This window comes from Priapulus caudatus, unplaced genomic scaffold (genome assembly GCF_000485595.1).
Source record: "Priapulus caudatus unplaced genomic scaffold, Priapulus_caudatus-5.0.1 Scaffold189, whole genome shotgun sequence".
NCBI classification, from domain to species: Eukaryota; Metazoa; Priapulida; class Priapulimorpha; order Priapulimorphida; family Priapulidae; genus Priapulus; species Priapulus caudatus.
In genome coordinates, this window is record NW_014577250.1 from 283,408 (window position 1) to 302,871 (window position 19,464).

A 19,464-nucleotide genomic window follows, 5' to 3' on the forward strand; every position below is an offset into this window, starting at 1 on the left:
TAACACTCGCTCTGATTGATCTGATTGTTAATGGTGAATGTTATTTACGAAAGTGGAATGAAGCGGGTTTCTGAAAAACAATCTTTTAAGAAGTGAATAACGATTGAAGTGAATGTATACACATATCTGTAGCAAGGTAAAGTCATGTAGAAGGGAACGGTAGGTTTTTTTTCGCGCCAATAGCGGCGTACGTATTTTGCATGCGATCTCACGAAATTTCAATGAACCCCGTTCTGTCCCAATATAACCCTCACCAAAATATAATAAAGGTTGTATGGGACAGAATTATTCGGTCTAATGCTGGTGAGTGGTGTAACAAACTAGTACTAGTAGTAGTACTAGTAGTAGGAAAAGCCTAATAATTCCACGTAAATCTTCAAGTCCTGTTTTACAACGACTAATCTCTGCACGAATGTTAGGATATCATCGGCTGCTACTTCCTATATAGCGTCAGATTATACAAATTTCTTGGGCATTGCCAAACGGCAAACGTCGACACGAACCACGAACGACACTGTCACTGACTCACTGTGCACAAATTCACAAAAGATGGCAGTTCTACGTTTCTGTTTTTGCCACCTACTTCTAATAAAATACTACAGCAATTAGGATTAGTATGTAACATACATATTACATAACCTCTAAACTATTACCTAAAACAAAATTTTGTTGGCAATCAAGCAGAAAGAGAAAATTTCGGAATACAACTTACTTGCCGAATTTTACAGAATCAAAATACGCGGATGAAGATAAACGATAGCGTAGCCACTAACATTGCAGTATTCAGACCACGTGATAAATCTCGCTAGCAAGCGTGGCGCCATCCCGTGGTAAAAATCTATACTGCATACATGGTTGTGCGGTCGTGCACTACTACGGAAATAGGAAGCTATGAGAGCCCAGAGAGCATCTGAGGACAGATAAAGAATAAGGAGGGAATTTTGTATAATTAACGGGGAAGGACGAGGAAAAGGAGTAGAAGAATATGGAGGGCGATGCGTAGTAGGGAAGGCGGGGCGAGGCGGGAGAGGAGAAGAAGTTGGATGATGAAGAGGAAAAGGAGGAGTAACGGAAGGGAGTAAAGTAAGGGAAGTGGGATGAGGAGCAGTAGTATGAGGCGGAACCGGATTAAACGACAAAGAGAGCACAATACTTGCAGAATAAAGCACATACATACGGCGTAAAAGGAGGCAAGGAGGAGGATTGAGGCCATGAATGGAATTTTATAGTAAATTTACTATTATTTATCCATTCATATCTATAGATGGTCGTAAAAGTGAGGTAAGAGGTAGCTCTGCGCATTACTACTATCTGTTAAAGATAATAACATTCTGTTGATATTATGCTTTTTAAAGGGAGAGGACATGTTAACGAATATTTTTCTATAAAAATGTAAAACGCATTCCCTTCCTAAATGTCATAATCATGAGCATAATCTTCTTAATATTTCGATTCCGTGCACTTTTTATTGCCGTTGAATGGCGCTAGTGGCACGCATGAGCTCGTGTATGAAATAAAACGATATATATTTACATATATAATTTTGATTGAAATTATATATATGTAGTAGGCATATACTCAGAAGTAGTTAGATGTGTAAAATGTTGATCCCATTGACTCACTTTAACAATTATAAGGCTGGAAATCTTCCAATCCTGATAGATGATTGATATACAGATAACTGATCGGGTCAGGCGAGCTTGTGCACGAGCCCAGAAACAGTTTTATATAATAAAAGCGAAATGCATTGTCCTCTTATACAATGAGATGGAGACCAATTATCCAGAGGCACTAGAACAGAGTAATTAGTGTTCTATTGTCTCTGAATCATCTCAACCGAATCCAGGAGTTAGATATACCTAGATATACCTAGGTGTAGCTCCTTGAACCGAATGACATTTTGTACATTTTCGCTGCCGTTGGTCGGCGCTAGTGTCGCGTATGAGAGGTAGTGTATGATCCTGGACCACTGAGCTGTATATAACATTATTATATCATAACAGATATTATACACAGCCCAGTGTCTTGAACGAAAGCTAATCACATATGATTTTTGCTGAAAATACATACCTGTAGTAAGCAATTATACTTGAGAATTAATAGTTATAAAACATCCGGATCCTAATGACTTCAGTAATTATAAGCCGAAAACTATTCAAAACCTCATTAACACGTACGATAGATGATTATGGGAGCACAGGTGATTTGGAGTTATGTATTTAAAAAAGAGAGGACATACTTATATTCCTATTGAATAATATATTCCTAATATATATATATATATATATATATATATATATATATATTCCTATTCCTATTCCTAATATAATCCTATTTAAAAATATGAGACACTGTCCTTCTTTACTAACAAGTGCCGCCAGAGTCGACAGCGCTCACTGACGTGTAACTTAGCCGGGTGAATTCTTCTTGATAACTGCGAATTGGCAACCGAATCGAAGTGCGCGCTCCCGCCACCGCGGTTCGCGCTGCGCCAAGCATATATCTAGGAGTACTACTAGTAGATCTTAAAATCTATGATAGCTTTGCCAAGGAATGTATCCGGTAGTACCGTAGAGTAAAAGACTACAGCTGTGTAAACTTTAATGAACGCTTCTCTAGTATTACATGTTATAATGGATATGCCGCGAGCCACGAGCGTACTATTGCGTGGCGATGGCTGCGGCGGAGGCGGGGCGGGGGAGACCTAATAGCAAAAAGTGAGTTCGAGTCATTTGTTAACATGTCAACAAATCCCATTATTACCATCTTCTTTGAGGGAGAAAAGTTATCAGACACTTACTCTTCGCCCACGTGTCAGCGGAAAGTACATTTTCATGGTCCTCTTCAATAAAGTGATAAGCAAATCGTTAGGTCAGCGCGCTGGAAACAAAAAGTTCTATCACTCACCGTGCCGTTTAGACCATTGTCTCAGAAAATGCTACTGATATCTGAGACCTTTCCCCACTGCCCTTTGCACCTGTGACCATCCAATTTCCGCATCTGGGATGGATTTTCTGCCCATCACACCTATACATCGAATATTACGAGCGTAGAGCGAGCCGTTGAGATTTGTGCCGCAATTTCGTATTTCCTCCTATACCTTAAGTTAAGAGGGAAATATTCCCCCTCCATTGACACATTTTGACCTTTGACCCCCCAAATTCGACATCCCGAGTCCTTTTGTGCCGTAACTGTTGACACACGGTCCACGGACGGACAGACGGCCGGACGGACAGCCGGCCGGACGGACGGACGGACATTCATGCGATTCTACAGGCTTGATACGAAGACGATAATACGAAAATCCTGTTACCAAGATTGTCATTAATCTATAAGTAGTTTATATATTCTGTAGCAAATTCTGCGTGCGAACGCGGATCCGGGCCACTGTTGTTTCTAGGTATGAATGTAAGACTTATCTCTGTATATGGAGTAATATATTTGCATTTTAAGTGCAGCATTTTATATTTGCAAAGAAAGTCGCGGAAAAAGAAGAATAATAAGAAGAATTCGTGTAATAACAATGTACAATTATGCACATTTTCTTTGCCGTTGGTCGGCGCTAGTGCCACGCATGAAAAGCAGAAATAGATGCTAAGCGAAATGTGTTCATATTTTCGCAGCTACATCATCTTGCCTGGAAGGGCAAAGCTATTGGCGGATTGCGCTCTAGACAGTTGACCGTCTGGAGTTCGCCGTTTCCTTTGCTAATGACTGGGTAGATGCCTGAATATGACCGGGTGAATGTTCGATATATATATAAGGAACTGTAATTTTCACTAGTGAACATACATTCTATACGTATAGGCGTTTAGCTACAAACACCGACAGATTGCGCCCAGCGCTATGAAATCGGTATAAACTGTTCCTAACCTCCTCCATCCAGAAAGTTGCAATACTATATGGTTAGAATGTATATAAAGTCTGCCTACGTTATAAGTGGCTCCCATCCGTTTGCCTCCCGTATTTATCGGCTACTAGCTCACTTACATCAATATGTGCATAAAAATGTCTTGAAGACGAGGATTTTTTCCTAAAATTACAATTTATTTCCAATTCATTTTAGAACAATAAAGCTAAGCTTGTTTACTAGGTATGTAAATCCAAGACCAATACAAAGATGATCACTGACTGACAAAATCACAGACAGAATCCTTGTATTGCCCCTGGTAGTAAAACACATCGTAATAGTAATTCAATAATTTATAACTCAACAAATATGAGGTTACGAGGCCTCGTGGTGTTTTTTCTGACTCACCGCTGTTAGTACATTAGTGGTGGTTACAAATGGTGGGAATTACTATATCACGGGTATACACTAAATAATATATAAACACCTAGGCACATGTGTGTAACAACAGTAACTACTATATCCCCTTTGGCAATGCAAGTAACGCAATAAACAATCAACAAAGCAGAAATGCGAAACTACAACTGAACCCCGAATGCCTTTTCCACGTCGATGAGCGAAATTCGAACGCGACGCGCAACTGTAAGTTCGACATCGTACGTAACACTGTGTAGAGGAATACTATGTCCTCGCTAGTTCACGTGGTCTCCGCCAGATACCGAAATGTTATTATGCGGAGGGAACGAACGGAGAGCCGTAAATACACAAGCGCAGTTACACCAACACACACACACAGCCACCAGTGACGGAGTGAGTGATTACCTCCGACTAAAACCCTATCGTGAACATGTCACATTAGTGTGTTCAAGCTTATATCGTGAGCGTGTTACATGAACAACATGAAACTGACGGTCGTGGACGTGGTTTCTGCGAGAGTGCGTAGACATGTCGAACAAAAATTGCAAACGCGCTAAAAAATACAACTGTTAAAATATTGCCGACACGTGTCAGGTAGACAATTAAAGCATGGTGGTCTATATATGCCCCCTCTCTTATCTCCTTAGTAAGGTCGAACATACACCGATCGTACACGGCTCTGCCTTGTTGTTCGCCCCATAGTGAACCTCCTTATAGTAGTCCCATAGTAGTCCTCCTTTGCACTTTGAAATAGGCAGGTAGCATAACCTGCACGTGGTAGGGTGGTATATGTGCATATATATATATATATATATATATATATATATATATATATATCAGGAGTAGATAATAGGGAACTAGTTGTTGTACCCTGGATGGCGGGCTTACGACGTATTCGTATTACGTCGTATGCGCGCGGATTGGAGTTACAAGCGACCCCGCCTACTTCGAAGCAGAAAGAGGGGAACTGTAACATTGATAATTATCAGCTACACATTAATGACCACGCACGTGAAATTTACAGTGGTAACTGTTACTCGCCACATCGACGCCGTGACCTATCCCTCCCTCGACACACACACACGCACGCACGCACGCACACACGCACACACACACACACACACACAACTGCCAACAACGCTTAGAAAACATTCACGAAACTCGCGAATTACTAATCCGCAAATGGCGCGCGAACGGTCCTACGACCTATGACCTATGAACGTCTACCCAGGTGGCGCTGCAATAGTATAGCTACAACTGACTGCAAGCTGAAGCGACTGTTACTTGGCAATGCCACGTAAATTTCGTGCCAGGAGATGATAGGCACTTGTTAACGATGTCTGTCCTCATTATCGTTTCCTTACGGTCCCCATGATCAACACGGTGCGCGGTGACAGAATCATCACACGTCGTGTGTGCAACGGATGCCATTAGGATATAGTTCGAATCATTAGGGTATAAATACACGCAAGAGTACACATTTACGCACTCCCCAGAGAAATTTTATTATGTTATAAATATATCAGCATATTAGACTGTGTATTATTCTATTCTCCAGGGAGACAGCCCGCGGACAGCTACAGCTCTCGGACAGCTTTGCTCAGTATGGGGATGGCGTCGTGCGGGTCTGCATGCGCATAGATAATTGTGCGTGGAGTTCAGTTACCGTGGATATAGAGCTCAGTTACAGGTGACGACGATGACTCACCACTGACTCTATCACGTGTGCGCCGAGATGAAAAACTAGAGCCCTCGCTCTGCCACAGCCCTGTAGCAGAGCGAAGTACTATATTTCTAGAGCTAGTGTGCGCCGAGATACGTAGGGTGGGGGGTGGGGAGGGGGTGAGCACACATAACGCAACAGCCTGACACACTTCTCCGGTACGGACCTGCGTTTTGCCATATGACATTACGTTCACTCGACCCGCTCTAAACAGACTATTAGTCTGAAAGTACTAGTCGTAGATTGACTCGACTAGCTATGCTCAATCTATCGGCCTGAAAGTAACAAAAGTGTGTGCACTCGATTTACCCATTACCATCTACGAACTGGCTGCAATTGACACGCGCGCTCCCTCTCGTGTTATATATCAGGAGTAAAATATAATATATACCGATGTCTGTCCATCACATTAATCGCATTATCTTCCTCTCCAATGCTTAGAAACTCGAGAATTAGAAAATCGGCCCGTGTTGGATGATAAGCGAAGCATAACTGATAATATACACACATACACATCACATGCATGTATGCCTATATCGTGCAAGACCTATAATTAACGGGAAATTATAAGTGAGACGCACACCAACGCGTGCCGTCTCCCTCTCTCTATCTCACAGACATACACCGAATGTTACACACAAGATTATTGCACTGTAATAATTGCATCTCCGGAAGGAACTTCCTTGCAGAAACGCTTTTTTTCTTCTTCAGATTTTCTTTTGTTGTTAAAATAACAATGTCTCGCGCGTGCTGCCACCTTATACATCGAGTTATACAGGGTCGATATGTCACATATTATATCCTACAGAAAAATAGTGCGTACGGTCGCCGTGGAACGAGCCCGCTATGTAACAAAATATTCTATAGCAGGCAGTAGGGGGGTGGGGTGAGGTGGGGGGATCAGCGACTCGATACACATATATATATATATATAAGATCGTTTTATCTTTGCTATGCGATACACGTTACGCAATATGCGGCTTCCTGTACGACTTGCGTTGCATGCGACAGTCAGCATCACCTCGGGCTGCAGTCGTGTATCTCTGCGTGTGCGTGTGGGGGAGGGACAGCAATCAACTGCGCACACAATAATTTCGTATCGAATAACGCGCGACGATTAGCAACTTACACCGAAACACCTTTCGGCGTTCCTAATTGCATTCTGCCGGATGCAAATTCCCCGCCGACGCGTAGACTGACCTCTAACGTCGTCTTGCCCGTGCCGACGAGTGGTGCCGAACGACGCACAGCGTCAGTCTATTCCGCGACTCCCACGACGTCCGCGCTATAAATGTAAACCGCGAACAAAACCGCTACCAGACTGCGCATGCATTCAACCGCAGGTAGAAACTCTTTGATCGTTGATCAAGCGCTTTGTCTACGTGCAAACATACTAGTGCCACCGTGTGACGAAATACTGCCTATTCGAAAAACCAGGACTGGAGTCGAACAGAGGGAAGACATTCTCGTTCGATGTATCGGCATACAACTCTGTGACTTTCGTACGACGCTCTGCCTAATGAATTATTCTCGTCTCGTCTATTACAGGAATGTGTGAGTTTGGTCCACATACTTAGCAGCGGAGACTTCCGCAAGACGGAATCTGCATGCGCGTTTATAATGTATCGTTTATAATTTTCACAGTCCCGTGCAATCGCCTAGTATAACCGCCATGCTCCGCCACCGTCGCCCATTCACACGCAAGCCGTAGCTGGGGAAGAGGAGAAAGTACAAACACGATTGGCACGCTTACCCATGCACACGTTTTTGAATACAGTTGATTATATATGCAAGTATTCGCGTGCGTGTGTGCGTGCGTGCGTGCGTGCGTGCGTTCACTTCACCCAGGCGTCTTTCGAAATAACTACATCGCCCACACACAGTAAAACTATTAAACTTGACACCAAGACGCACGTACGCACGCACGCACGCACGCAAGCACACCAGACTCTCGATCATACCTTTTGAATTTTAACCATTGGCCATCACCGCGAACGAATGGAATTGACCAGACCTCCGTGACTATTCTATACCTCTCGCACAGCCGACTATCATCGTAGCAGCGTTCGGAAATGCTTATCGAAAATAATAAAATCGAAGAATTTCAGCACGCGTGAGGGACCCTACACATGTTATTGCAAACTCATGCTTCCTACGAAAATCAATCGGTTCGGATAAGTTACACTCCGTTAGAACACAAGCGCACCTTCTGGAAAAAACGCCCGAATTCACCACTGATATATATATATATATATATAAACATAGTTATATTCTATTATATTACATCAGCACTATATATATAGACCAGTGAAAATTATCTGCCTTTAGGTGGAGACCATGTCGAAAACAAGTGAACTAACTATTAACCGCGTGACGACATCTCTCTAAAGACGGGTCGCCATCTGGCAGACCGATCCAACAATTTCATGAGCAGTGGGCGCGAGTTGGACCTATATACGCGGGCACTATATAATGATATATATATATATATCAGTCAAGTAGATAATCAGGGCAAGGAGTGTGGACTTGCAATACAACGAGGCGAATTCGTCCATACTATGCACTTATGAATACCTCACGATTTTCACTACGTGCGTTAACTCAACCCGACACTTGAGCATCAAAATCGTTTACACAGTAACATTCGCCTAGCTTCAGTGGCGATAATCGTTTACCTCGCTCGTATACCCCAGAATCCGCGAGACTTGACAGAGCTAATAACCGTTACCACACGATGCGCTAGATCCATTCTGTTGCTCAGGCAGACGAATAGTATTAACCGCCTAACGTTGAAACAGAAAGGCAAGCTCCCTAACGACTCCTTGCACCCTTCTGGCTGATGTCGCCTGCCGCGGTATAGCGCCTTTGTTTCAAGTTATGATCCGCCGGTTATACATCGGTTTGAAATCTCTTCATGGCAACAGAATGAGCGAGTTAATCGTGTTCGCTACGTTTTTATGTCGCCGTGTATTCCACGGAGTGGCGGTGTGTATACGAAGCGGAAACGAAGTTTTCGCACGATATGCTAAGGCGAACTGTATGTGTACGACTTTGAGCTCAGTTGGTTGAAGTTAAGCCGGCCGTATTTAGTAAATCGTAGCGTATTCTAAGGAGTTAGTAATGACGAATTTCCCATGTGTTTTATGTAAGTCACACTCCTTCCCTTTTATCTACATCTGATATATATATATATATATATATATATTCCTTCTTTCTTACCCCTCCGTCAATATCTATGATATACACCATTTTGCTGTATTCCACTTATTTTACACAGCTCACACACAAACCTCGTCTCTATATACTGCCTGCTGCGGTTCGAGTTCACAGAACGGCCATTTATGCGTCCAACTGTATCGGTGTGTGATCGCCGCACAAGCAACAGCTAGCGTCGTACATGCACTCTGTGGACCACGCCGTATATGTGACCCAGTCGAACTGAGTACTACGTGCTCCACGTACATTCGTAATACTAGCTCGTTGTCTACGGGTTGCGCGTGGCGCGGGGCGTATAAGAATACGCTGGATTTCACTTTGAACACCCGGGTGAAGTTACGTATACCCATAACGTCACACGCGCCACGCTCTACGCGCACCTGGGTGGGGAAATGGCGGGTAAGATTGGTTGGAGGGGGCTGGCCTTGTAGAAGACATGCACCTCGAGCAGTTTAAATGAACAAGTCATCTACGGATTGTACACATTACTCAGTCTTTTCGCACCAGCTTCGTTACACGCCGGCACACAGCGGCAGAATGTGTCGCGCATGTAACCGCCCTACGAGTGCGGGTGGTGCGCGCGTCGTGCGTGCGCGTAAGAAAGTGGACTCAGAGCGTGCGTCAGAAATAGACATGCTAGGCAGAGGATAACACATAACAAGTGATACCGGCAATCGTTGAGTCAGCAGATGACATTGCAGCATCTGCATGTTTACACATCCAGATACGATAACCTTGGATTCTATTCCAACACTCGTTATACACACTCTACTCGCAAAGCATACCAGTAATTACTAAATGAGAATGACAAGCAGTGCCGGATACGGTTAAATGGAATACTCGGAGCCGCGCGAGGGTTGGCGAGAGGAAGAGTTGGGAACGCGATAGTGGAGGTTGACGGGTTCATGTGAGTGACCCACCGACCGAGCCAGTTGTCCTCAAGAAAGGGGGAGGAGCGCGAGAGAGGAAGGGCCAAGGTGCCGATGCATGATGGGGGAAAGGAAGCAGTGTGGAGATTGCTTGCCGATGGATCGGTCCGGATGTCGACGCTAGTCCTTGCCGGCTCAGTATCTCCGCGAGGACCCGTAGCGTGCGCCTCGTCTCGTCCGTGTACCGACCAGCTTCGCCTGCGAAAGAGAAAGATACAGAGATACAGAATCAAGGGAGACTAACGAGAAATTGCAGCAGAGTTTACAGGGACTCGGAGAGGGCTACATAGTTACACGACATAAAGAGATAGAGAGTTATATTAATCACAGACGATAGAGAGGGGCTACAGAGATACAGAGACATAGAGGGGGTACGAGAGTTAACAGACATAGGAGGGGTACAGATGTTACAGACAATAGGGAGGGGTGTACAGAGTTTACAGACAGTAAGAGGGTGGTACAGACGTTACAGACATGGAGAGGTACAGAGTTACACGACACCTGGGAGAGGCTATAGAGTTACAGACATGGCAAAGAGTACATTCAATGAGACGATAGATAGATAGAGAGTATAGTAATCACAGACATAGAGGATACAGAGTTCACACATCAAATCTAGAGAGATTACATAGATAGAACAATCACAGGACATAGAGAGATACAAAATGCACAGGACATAAGAGAGATACAAAATTAGAGACATAGAGAGGTACAGAGTTACAGACATAGTGAGAGGTACAGATTACAGAATAGGGAGTACAGAGTTACGACATAGGGCAGGTTACAGAGTTACACAATCGACAGACATAGAGAGATAAAAATCAGCAGACATTAGGAAGAAATATCCACAATTACAGACATAGAGAGGTACAGGAGTTAAGAAGTATAGAGGCTACAGAGTTACCGATATTAGAGAGGTACAGAGTTAGACAGTACATAGAAGACATTCGCCGCGGAGCAGTACAGAGTTACAGACATGAGAAGCGGCTACAGAGTTTACAGCCGCGCCCCCCCCTGCCCCCCCGCCCTGACATAGGGAGCCGTACAGAGTTACACAATCAAGACATAGAGAGCATACAAAATCACAGAATAGAGAGATACAAATTACAGACCATAGAGAGGTACCAGAGTTACAGACATAAGAGAGGTACAGAGTTACAGACATTAGGAGGTACAGAGTTACAGACATAGAGGAGGGTACAGAGTTCAGACATAGGGGAGGACAGAGTTACACAATCACCAGACACTTAGGAGATACAAAATTCACAGGACATTAGCAGAGGGCGATACAAATTACCAGACATTTAAGAGTAGCGTACAGAAGTTACAGACATAGAGAGCGTACTAGTTACAGACATTATGAGAGGGACAGAGTGTACAGACATAGAGAGGTACAGAGTTACAGACATAGGAGAGGGTAAAAAGAGCAGTTACAGACATAGAGGTACAGAGTTTAAGGACATAGGAGCGGTTACAGAGTTACACAATCACAGAGCCAGCAGAGAGATGCAGACTTTTGCAGAGGTTGCCAGCGAGACACGTAGAGCACGAAAGTAAAAGCGGACGAATAGCAGATACAAGACGCAGATCACTTACCTGCGGGTAGTTCTGCCGTACTGTTAAAACTCTTACCGTGCGGAGTAGTCCTGCCCACCTGTAACTTACCTGCGGGTAGTTGCCTAACTGTAACTCTACTGGTGTAGTCTGCCTACTGGTAACTCTACCCTGGGCGTAGTATCTGCCCACTGTAAACTCTACCTGGGGGTAGTCTGCCTACTGTTAACTCTACCTGCACGGTAGTCTGATCCTTTACTGTAACTCTACCTGCGCGGTAGTCTGCTACTGTAAATACAACCTGCGGTAGTTGCCCTACTGTTAACTCTAACCTGCGCGGGTAGTCTGCCTACTGTAACTACTTTACTTGCGGGTACAGTTAAAAGACCGCGTATAAGAACATAGAATTTTCCAAGTTAGCCTCAAATGCTTCTATATATAAATGGTGGCTTACTGAAAAATTTTAGGCTCAAAGGTTCTTAAATATGGTTCTTAATGATTTCTACTTTTAATAGTGACAGCTGAAACCCGCGCTACGTTGCAGGGCTTAGTTCACTGTTCGATGCATGTGTTAACCAGTACGCAGTAGTGTTTAGTGTTAAGGTGTTATATGGCAGAGTTTAGTTGATTGCCACATCGTTTTTGTTTATGGTGAGATAAATATATGATATAGTTATAATATAATATTATATAATATTATATTATGTAATAGATATTGATTTTGTTATTTTGTTGAGCATTGGCATGGCGATTGGCATTGGCATTCGTTATTGCATCGATATTGGTTTGAGTCAGTCTTTTTATTTGACCTGTGTTTCTTTTTAAGCTCTTCATCTGCAATATGGAAAATTAAGGAACATCACTTTAAATTCTAGCACGTTTAAAACAGGGTTCTTATGTTAAAGGGGTCTCGTAAATGGGAAATTTTAGGATCCTAAACATGTTCTTAAAAATCTATGTTTCTTATACGCGGGTTTATCTTACTGTAGTCTGCCTACTGTAAATCTACCTGCAGAAGAAACGTTCGTCTCTATACGGGCTTATACGCGATCGTGACATCTTGCGCGAGTAAAGCAAGTAACGGAGAAATCGTGACGTGAATCGAGTGAAGCAGATGTGCAAGCAGTAGCGGAGGCATCGCAAACACGCTAGGTTAAACTCGTTAAACCTTCTCTCGTTTATCGCAAGCTAACCGAATCCACAGAACAGCGCACTGCAAGGATTTCGCCAGTTTTTTTCGTTTTTTTTCCCGACTGCTAGTTAGTGATACAACTTCTTCGCGATTATATCTAGCAAATGAGCAATCTACCTGAGGGGCTTTTTCACCTACCCAATTGCATGCCCATTTTTCTGTCTCCCTCCCTCCCTCCATCCATCTCTCCCTCCCTACCTACCTACCTACCTACTTACCTCCCCTCTACCTACCTACCTACCCGCGCTGTAAAGTCTCTAGAGTGTCCTGTAGTGTCTAAAATCTATGGGTAAATCCCTGTAAATCTATGGGTCTGGTCTCGCTGTAAATCTATACGCCCCTCCCTCTATAAAAAAACGTCTATCTGTAAAGCTAGGTCTCCCTGTACAGCTGGCGCGCTCTCTCTGTGTTGAGCCAGGTCGCCTTGGAAATCCAAACAAAACAGAACAGATACCCACCGCCTACCGTGGTACCATGTACCAGTCTCGGAAGGATGTCGCGAAGCTTCAACAACTATTACCTTCTGATTGATTCTGTCCAGCTGCCAATTCTGCGTGTCGATCTCGCCGCCCATGTCGATCGCCATGTTGCGTAGATTTCCCAGCATGCCGGCCACCTGTCCGATGTTCTCTTCCATCTCGTCCTCGCGCGCGTCATTTGTTATCCTGCAACAGCGCACTCATGACGTCACACGTCTCACTCATGATGTCACACGTCTCATCCTACACAGCCTATTATTAATCCGCGTTCGTTGATGCACCTGCAGCCTCTCGCTACGCCCCCCCCCCTGGGTGTCAATCATTATCCTGCAACAGCGCACGACTTCTATCATCAATTAACCTGCAGGACGCAGACTAGCAGCTTCACCAACTTACCTGCAAGGGCTCTCGCTAGGTGCGCGATTAATTAACCTGCAACAGTTGCTACCGGTGCCAATCATGATGCTGTGACTAATATTACCTGCAGGTTGCAACACGTTCTACGACAGTTCAATGAGCAATTAATTACCGTGTCCAGGGTTACCCCCAACCTATTAATCTGTTACAGAAAACAAGCCGCATTTTCCAACGTTCTGTGCACGATCCCCCCCCCCCCCAGATATCAACGTCCTACACTAGCAGAAAGTCCCTTACATGTTATTCCCCCTGCATGTTATTCCCCCCTACACTAGCAGCTAGATGGGAAAGAGATGGCAGCCTGGCGACTAACCTTGTCACGTAGCCGCCCGTTGGACCCATGTTGTTCCTGTCGTCGGTGACGCGCGCGGTCGGCTGCGAGGACGACACTTTTCCGTCGTCGTCCTTCTTCCACGTGTTCGCGTACTCCTTGCTCTTCTCGATGTCTTTCGATCTGCCGAACACGCGCGCAGAAGTCACGCATGATTACATCGCCCCGCGTCATCGTCACACAGTGCGCCCCTCCCGCTTTCAACATTGCCGTTTCACTAATGGCGTCGTACACGCAGGTAAACGCAGCTGCATCTGAACGCAAGAATGCGTGCGGATTTCAAGCAGCACTAATGTGATGACACGAACCGATTTGGATCGTGTCAATTTCGGGAAAACGTTGCAGGAGCCGGATTCAGAAGCTCTATGAAGGGAAGGGGGCCATTAAGGGGAAAGAACGAAGGGGGGATTGAATGTAGTATGCAGTATCCCTCCACAGGTTTTTTCTGATGAGAAATATGGTTTTAGCGCAACGGATTTTTGACTATATATCCAGTATTTTAAAGTACTTTGCCTCGTTTTAACTGAGAAAATGTTTCTTTCAAAATTTTCGTAAAATCCCAGCAAATCACAAAGGGTTGGTCCTGACATATTCGCCCCCCCCCCCTTGGTGCTGTCTCTTCCTTTCGTATCGAGTATATATGCACCGACGAAAACTTCACGGTTTCCATTCAATCACCAACATACTGTTCACGCTAACAGCACTGCGGGTAAGCAGGCAATCTGTAAATGTCACTGCGACACTGGATCGGCTTCCTATAAACGACAGCGATGAAATCGTCAGTATTGGCTTGTATTAGAGAGAAAGAGTACTACGCGTATCTGCCGGTAAAATCTGCCGTCGCGACAGTTCAGCTAAATGTCTACGGTGCGCTGCGATTTTTCCACCACGCAGCTTCGTAGAACATTATCAGCAGCGGGTAATGGTGCTTGTATCTACTGAGCCTCACCGTGTCAAGAGGCAGGAGAGCTGGCACATATCCGTGTCGGATGTTGTGAAAACTACTCCTACAGCTACGTCTGAATGACGGCTCTTCAAAGCGGTAGATAAAGCAGCGAAACAACTTACGCGTCGTTGATCCACTGGTTTAAGAAGGTCTTTGTTGGCTAGCTTCAACGCAATTTCCACAGAGTTTCCGAGGAAGGTCGAGGAAAAGCAGCAGCAGAGAGCGACCGAAGCAGCGCGTACGTCATCCGTGTATGGAAAACGACAATAGCACGGCGTGTGCGCGCACACGATGATGCAGCAAAGGCTGTTGTCACCTCGGCAACCACTGCGGGAAAGGGCGAGCTAGACCGTGACCCCACTGCTGTGACATTTACCGTCGACCTCTCTGCTAAGTGCAGCTCTAACCATGCAGTGTCATACATTAGTTAATATAACCCCACCTCCCGCGAAGCCCTGACGACACGCGCTCCCACAACCCCAGGGCTGGTGGATAGTGTCGAACCAGCATCGTGTGACGAGTTCCCCGTTGCTCGGGCGATTTATGACGCCACTATGGATGATAACAACGCTATAACAAACGCATGTCGAATATCCCGTCTACATAGTTTACTGAGAATTAGAAATCGCTGCGGTTGTCAAACACAGGCGCGTGATAGTACATCGCGAGCCGTGGCATTTTCCAGCGCCAGAAGCGGATTCAATTCAGACATGCAATTAAGGTCAACGTCAAAGAAACGACGACGACGTCTAAGCGGTGTGACGGTCTGAATCTCGCTTGCATGAGCTCTGCCTGCAATCGCTGGTCCAACGCCGACGAATAAAAACGAGGGCCGACTGCGGGACTGCATATTAAATGGATTTGCTACGCCGTGCGACGACTGTTTGCCGACTCCCCTCCATTCGCCACAAACAGAGCATGAAGTGCACTGGGCTGCTGCTGCTGCTGCTGCTACTACTGCTGCTGCTGCTGCTGCTGCTGCTGCTGCTGCTGCTGCTAATGCTACTACTGCTGCCGCTGCTGATGCTGCTAATGCTACTACTGCTGCTGCTGCTGCTGCTAATGCTACTACTGCTGCCGCTGCTGATGCTGCTAATGCTACTACTGCTGCCGCTGCTGATGCTGCTAATGCTACTACTACTGCTGCTGCTGCTACTGATGCTCCGTACATCGCAACGATATCCAGCAAATTCATCACCGCAAACGTATTCGATGCAATCCCCAAACTAGAACGCCCTTCTCCGGCGATTTGCATCGCGTGCAGTAACAACAAGAAAGCCTCTCGATGCGGAAAAGCACTTACGCTGCGTGATAAGAAGCCTAAGAGGATCCCTGCATTGAGGCCATCATTGCATTGAGGCCAACATTCTCCACAGATTTCATAATAACCGACGGTGTAAAAACCATGCCACGAGTAGCTCCCCCCACTGGGTTATCTCTTAATATTGCGCCCAATCTTCCATTCTATTATCCAGCTCAGCACGGAGCCTCTGTACTTAATCAGGGCAGCCTTATGTGTGATTTCCTGCTCTCCGTCACGCAAACCGTGCGAGCCAGGCAAAACAAGGCAACGACGAACGAAATTTTCGAAAATTCCGAATTTTTTTTCGTGTAGCATCGACTATTTTCGTCATTAGCACGCGCACGTATACGTAAGAAGATCCATGAGAAGTACACGAGTAATAACACTAGTTCGCCGTCTTCGTCACAGATCCAACGTTCCAGTTGGGATGCATCCAGCGCCACAGTGCGGTCACGGCAAGCAATGAATCAATGAATGGCGGCCTGGGTTTTACTATGCTGCTGCTGGCTGCAGTGTAATTGATGGGAGGCGATAGTGGTGGACTGATGATATATATATATATATTCCTTTTTCTTACCTCGTAATATCTATATATACACCATTTTGCTTATTCCACTTATTTACACAGTACAACAAAACCTCGTCTCTATATACTGCCTGCGGGTTCGAGTTCACAGAACGGCCATTTATGCGTCAAACTGTATCGTGGTGTGATCGCCCGCACAAGCAACAGCTAGCGTGTACATGCACTCTGTGACCACGCCGTGATATGTGCCCATCGACTGAGTACTACCGTGTACGTACATCGTAAACTACTCATTGCTACGCGTGGGTAAAAATAGTGATTTCATTTTGAACACCCGGGTGAAGTTACTATACCAAACGTACACGCGCACGCTCTACGCGCACCTTGTGGGGAAATGGGGTAGATGGTTGGAGGGGGCTGGCTTGAGAAGGACATGCACTCGAGCAGTTTAAATGAACAAGTATTCGGATTTGTACACATTACTGTCTTTGCACAGCCGTACACGCCGGCACACACGCGCGAATGTGTGCGCATGTAACCGCGCCTACGAGTGCGTGCGCTCGCGCGTGTGCGTGCGCGTAAAGATAGTGGACTCGAGCGTGGTCAGAAATAGAATGCTAGCAGAGGAATACAACATAACAAGTGATACCGCAATCGTTGGTCAGCAGATGACATTGCAGCATCTGCATAGTTTACACATCCAGAGACGATAACCTTGGATCTATCCAACACTCGTATACACCTCTACTCGCAAAGCATACAGTAATTACTAAATGAGATACAACAGTGCCGGGATACGGAAATGGAACTACTCGAGAGCCGGCGAGGGTGGGAGAGGAAGGAGTTGGGAACGCGATAGAAGGTTGACGGTTAGTGAGTGACCCCCGCCGAGCCAGTTGTCCTAAGAAAGGGGGAGGAGAGCGAAGAGGAAGGGCAAGGTGCGATGATGATGGGAAAGGAAGCAGTGTGGAGGATGCTGCGATGGATCGGTGGTGTCGCGCTAGTCCTTCCGCAGGATCTCCGCAGCCCGTACGTTCGCCGTCTCGATCCGTGTACCGACCAGCTTCGCCTGCGAAAGAGAAAGATACAGAGATACAGAATCAAGGAGATAGAGAATTGCAGAGTTACAGACTCGGAGAGGTACATAGTTACAGACATAAAGAGATAGAGAGTTATAGAATCACAGACATAGAGGGGTACAGAGTTACAGACATAGAGGGGTACAGAGTTACAGACATAGAGGGGTACAGAGTTACAGACATGGAGAGGTACAGAGTTACAGACATGGAGAGGTATAGAGTTACAGACATGGAAAAGTACATAATGAGACATAGAAAGATAGAGAGTTATAGTATCACAGACATAGAGAGATACAGAGTTACACACATAAATCTAGAGAGATACATAGATAGAAAATCACAGACATAGAGAGATACAAAATCACAGACATAGAGAGATACAAAATTACAGACATAGAGAGGTACAGAGTTACAGACATAGAGAGGTACAGAGTTACAGACATAGAGAGGTACAGAGTTACAGACATAGGGAGGTACAGAGTTACAGACATAGTCTATGTCTGTAACTCTGTACCTCTGAGGTACAGAGTTACAGACATAGAGAGGTACAGAGTTACAGACATGGAGAGGTACAGAGTTACAGACATGGAAAAGTACATAATGAGACATAGAAAGATAGAGAGTTATAGTATCACAGACATAGAGAGATACAGAGTTACACACATAAATCTAGAGAGATACATAGATAGGAAATCACAGACATAGAGAGATACAAAATACAGACATAGAGAGATACAAAATTACAGACATAGAGAGGTACAGAGTTACAGACATAGAGAGGTACAGAGTTACAGACATAGAGAGGTACAGAGTTACAGACATAGAGAGGTACAGAGTTACAGACATAGAGAGGTACAGAGTTACAGACATAGAGAGGTACAGAGTTACAGACATAGAGAGGTACAGAGTTACAGACATAGAGAGGTACAGAGTTACAGACATAGAGAGGTACAGAGTTACAGACATAGAGAGGTACAGAGTTACAGACATAGAGAGGTACATAGTTACAGACATAGAGAGGTACAGAGTTACAGACATAGGGAGGTACAGAGTTACACAATCACAGACATAGAGAGATGCAGACTTGCAGAGGTGCAGCGAGACACGAGACATGAAAGTAAAAGCGACGATGCAGATACAAGACGCAGCATCACTCTACCTGCGGGTAGTCTGCCCACTGTAACTCTACCTGCGGGTAGTCTGCCTACTGTAACTCTACCTGCGGGTAGTCTGCCCACTGTAACTCTACCTGCGGGTAGTCTGCCTACTGTAACTCTACCTGCGGGTAGTCTGCCCACTGTAACTCTACCAGCGGGTAGTCTGCCTACTGTAACTCTACCTGCAGGTAGTCTGCCTACTGTAACTCTACCTGCGGGTAGTCTGCCTACTGTAACTCTACCTGCGGGTAGTCTGCCTACTGTAACTCTACCTGCAGGTAGTCTGCCTACTGTAACTCTACCTGCGGGTAGTCTGCCTACTGTAACTCTACCTACAGGTAGTCT

At 45.2% G+C, this 19,464-nt stretch overlaps 2 protein-coding genes across 4 annotated transcripts in view; both read right to left on the reverse strand.

The window, feature by feature from the left end:
• LOC106807008 (cyclin-dependent kinases regulatory subunit 1-like) overlaps window positions 1-806 on the reverse strand; it is a 4,104-nt gene extending 3,298 nt beyond the window's left edge. The window contains exon 1 of one of the 3 annotated variants that reach the window (XM_014809206.1): window positions 713-806. The gene's annotated coding sequence lies outside the window, so the exon portion shown is untranslated. Of the gene's footprint in view, window positions 1-653 lie in introns of all 3 variants that reach the window. The other 2 variants (XM_014809207.1, XM_014809208.1) reach the window with 2 other exon arrangements.
• A 9,464-nt stretch (window positions 807-10,270) lies between these two features.
• LOC106806994 (synaptosomal-associated protein 25-like) overlaps window positions 10,271-19,464 on the reverse strand; it is a gene marked incomplete in the record, with an annotated part of 123,821 nt that continues 114,627 nt past the window's right edge. The window contains 3 exon segments of the mRNA XM_014809190.1: window positions 10,271-10,333; window positions 13,402-13,546; window positions 14,091-14,231. Of these exon segments, the coding sequence (XP_014664676.1) occupies window positions 10,271-10,333; window positions 13,402-13,546; window positions 14,091-14,231 (349 nt within the window).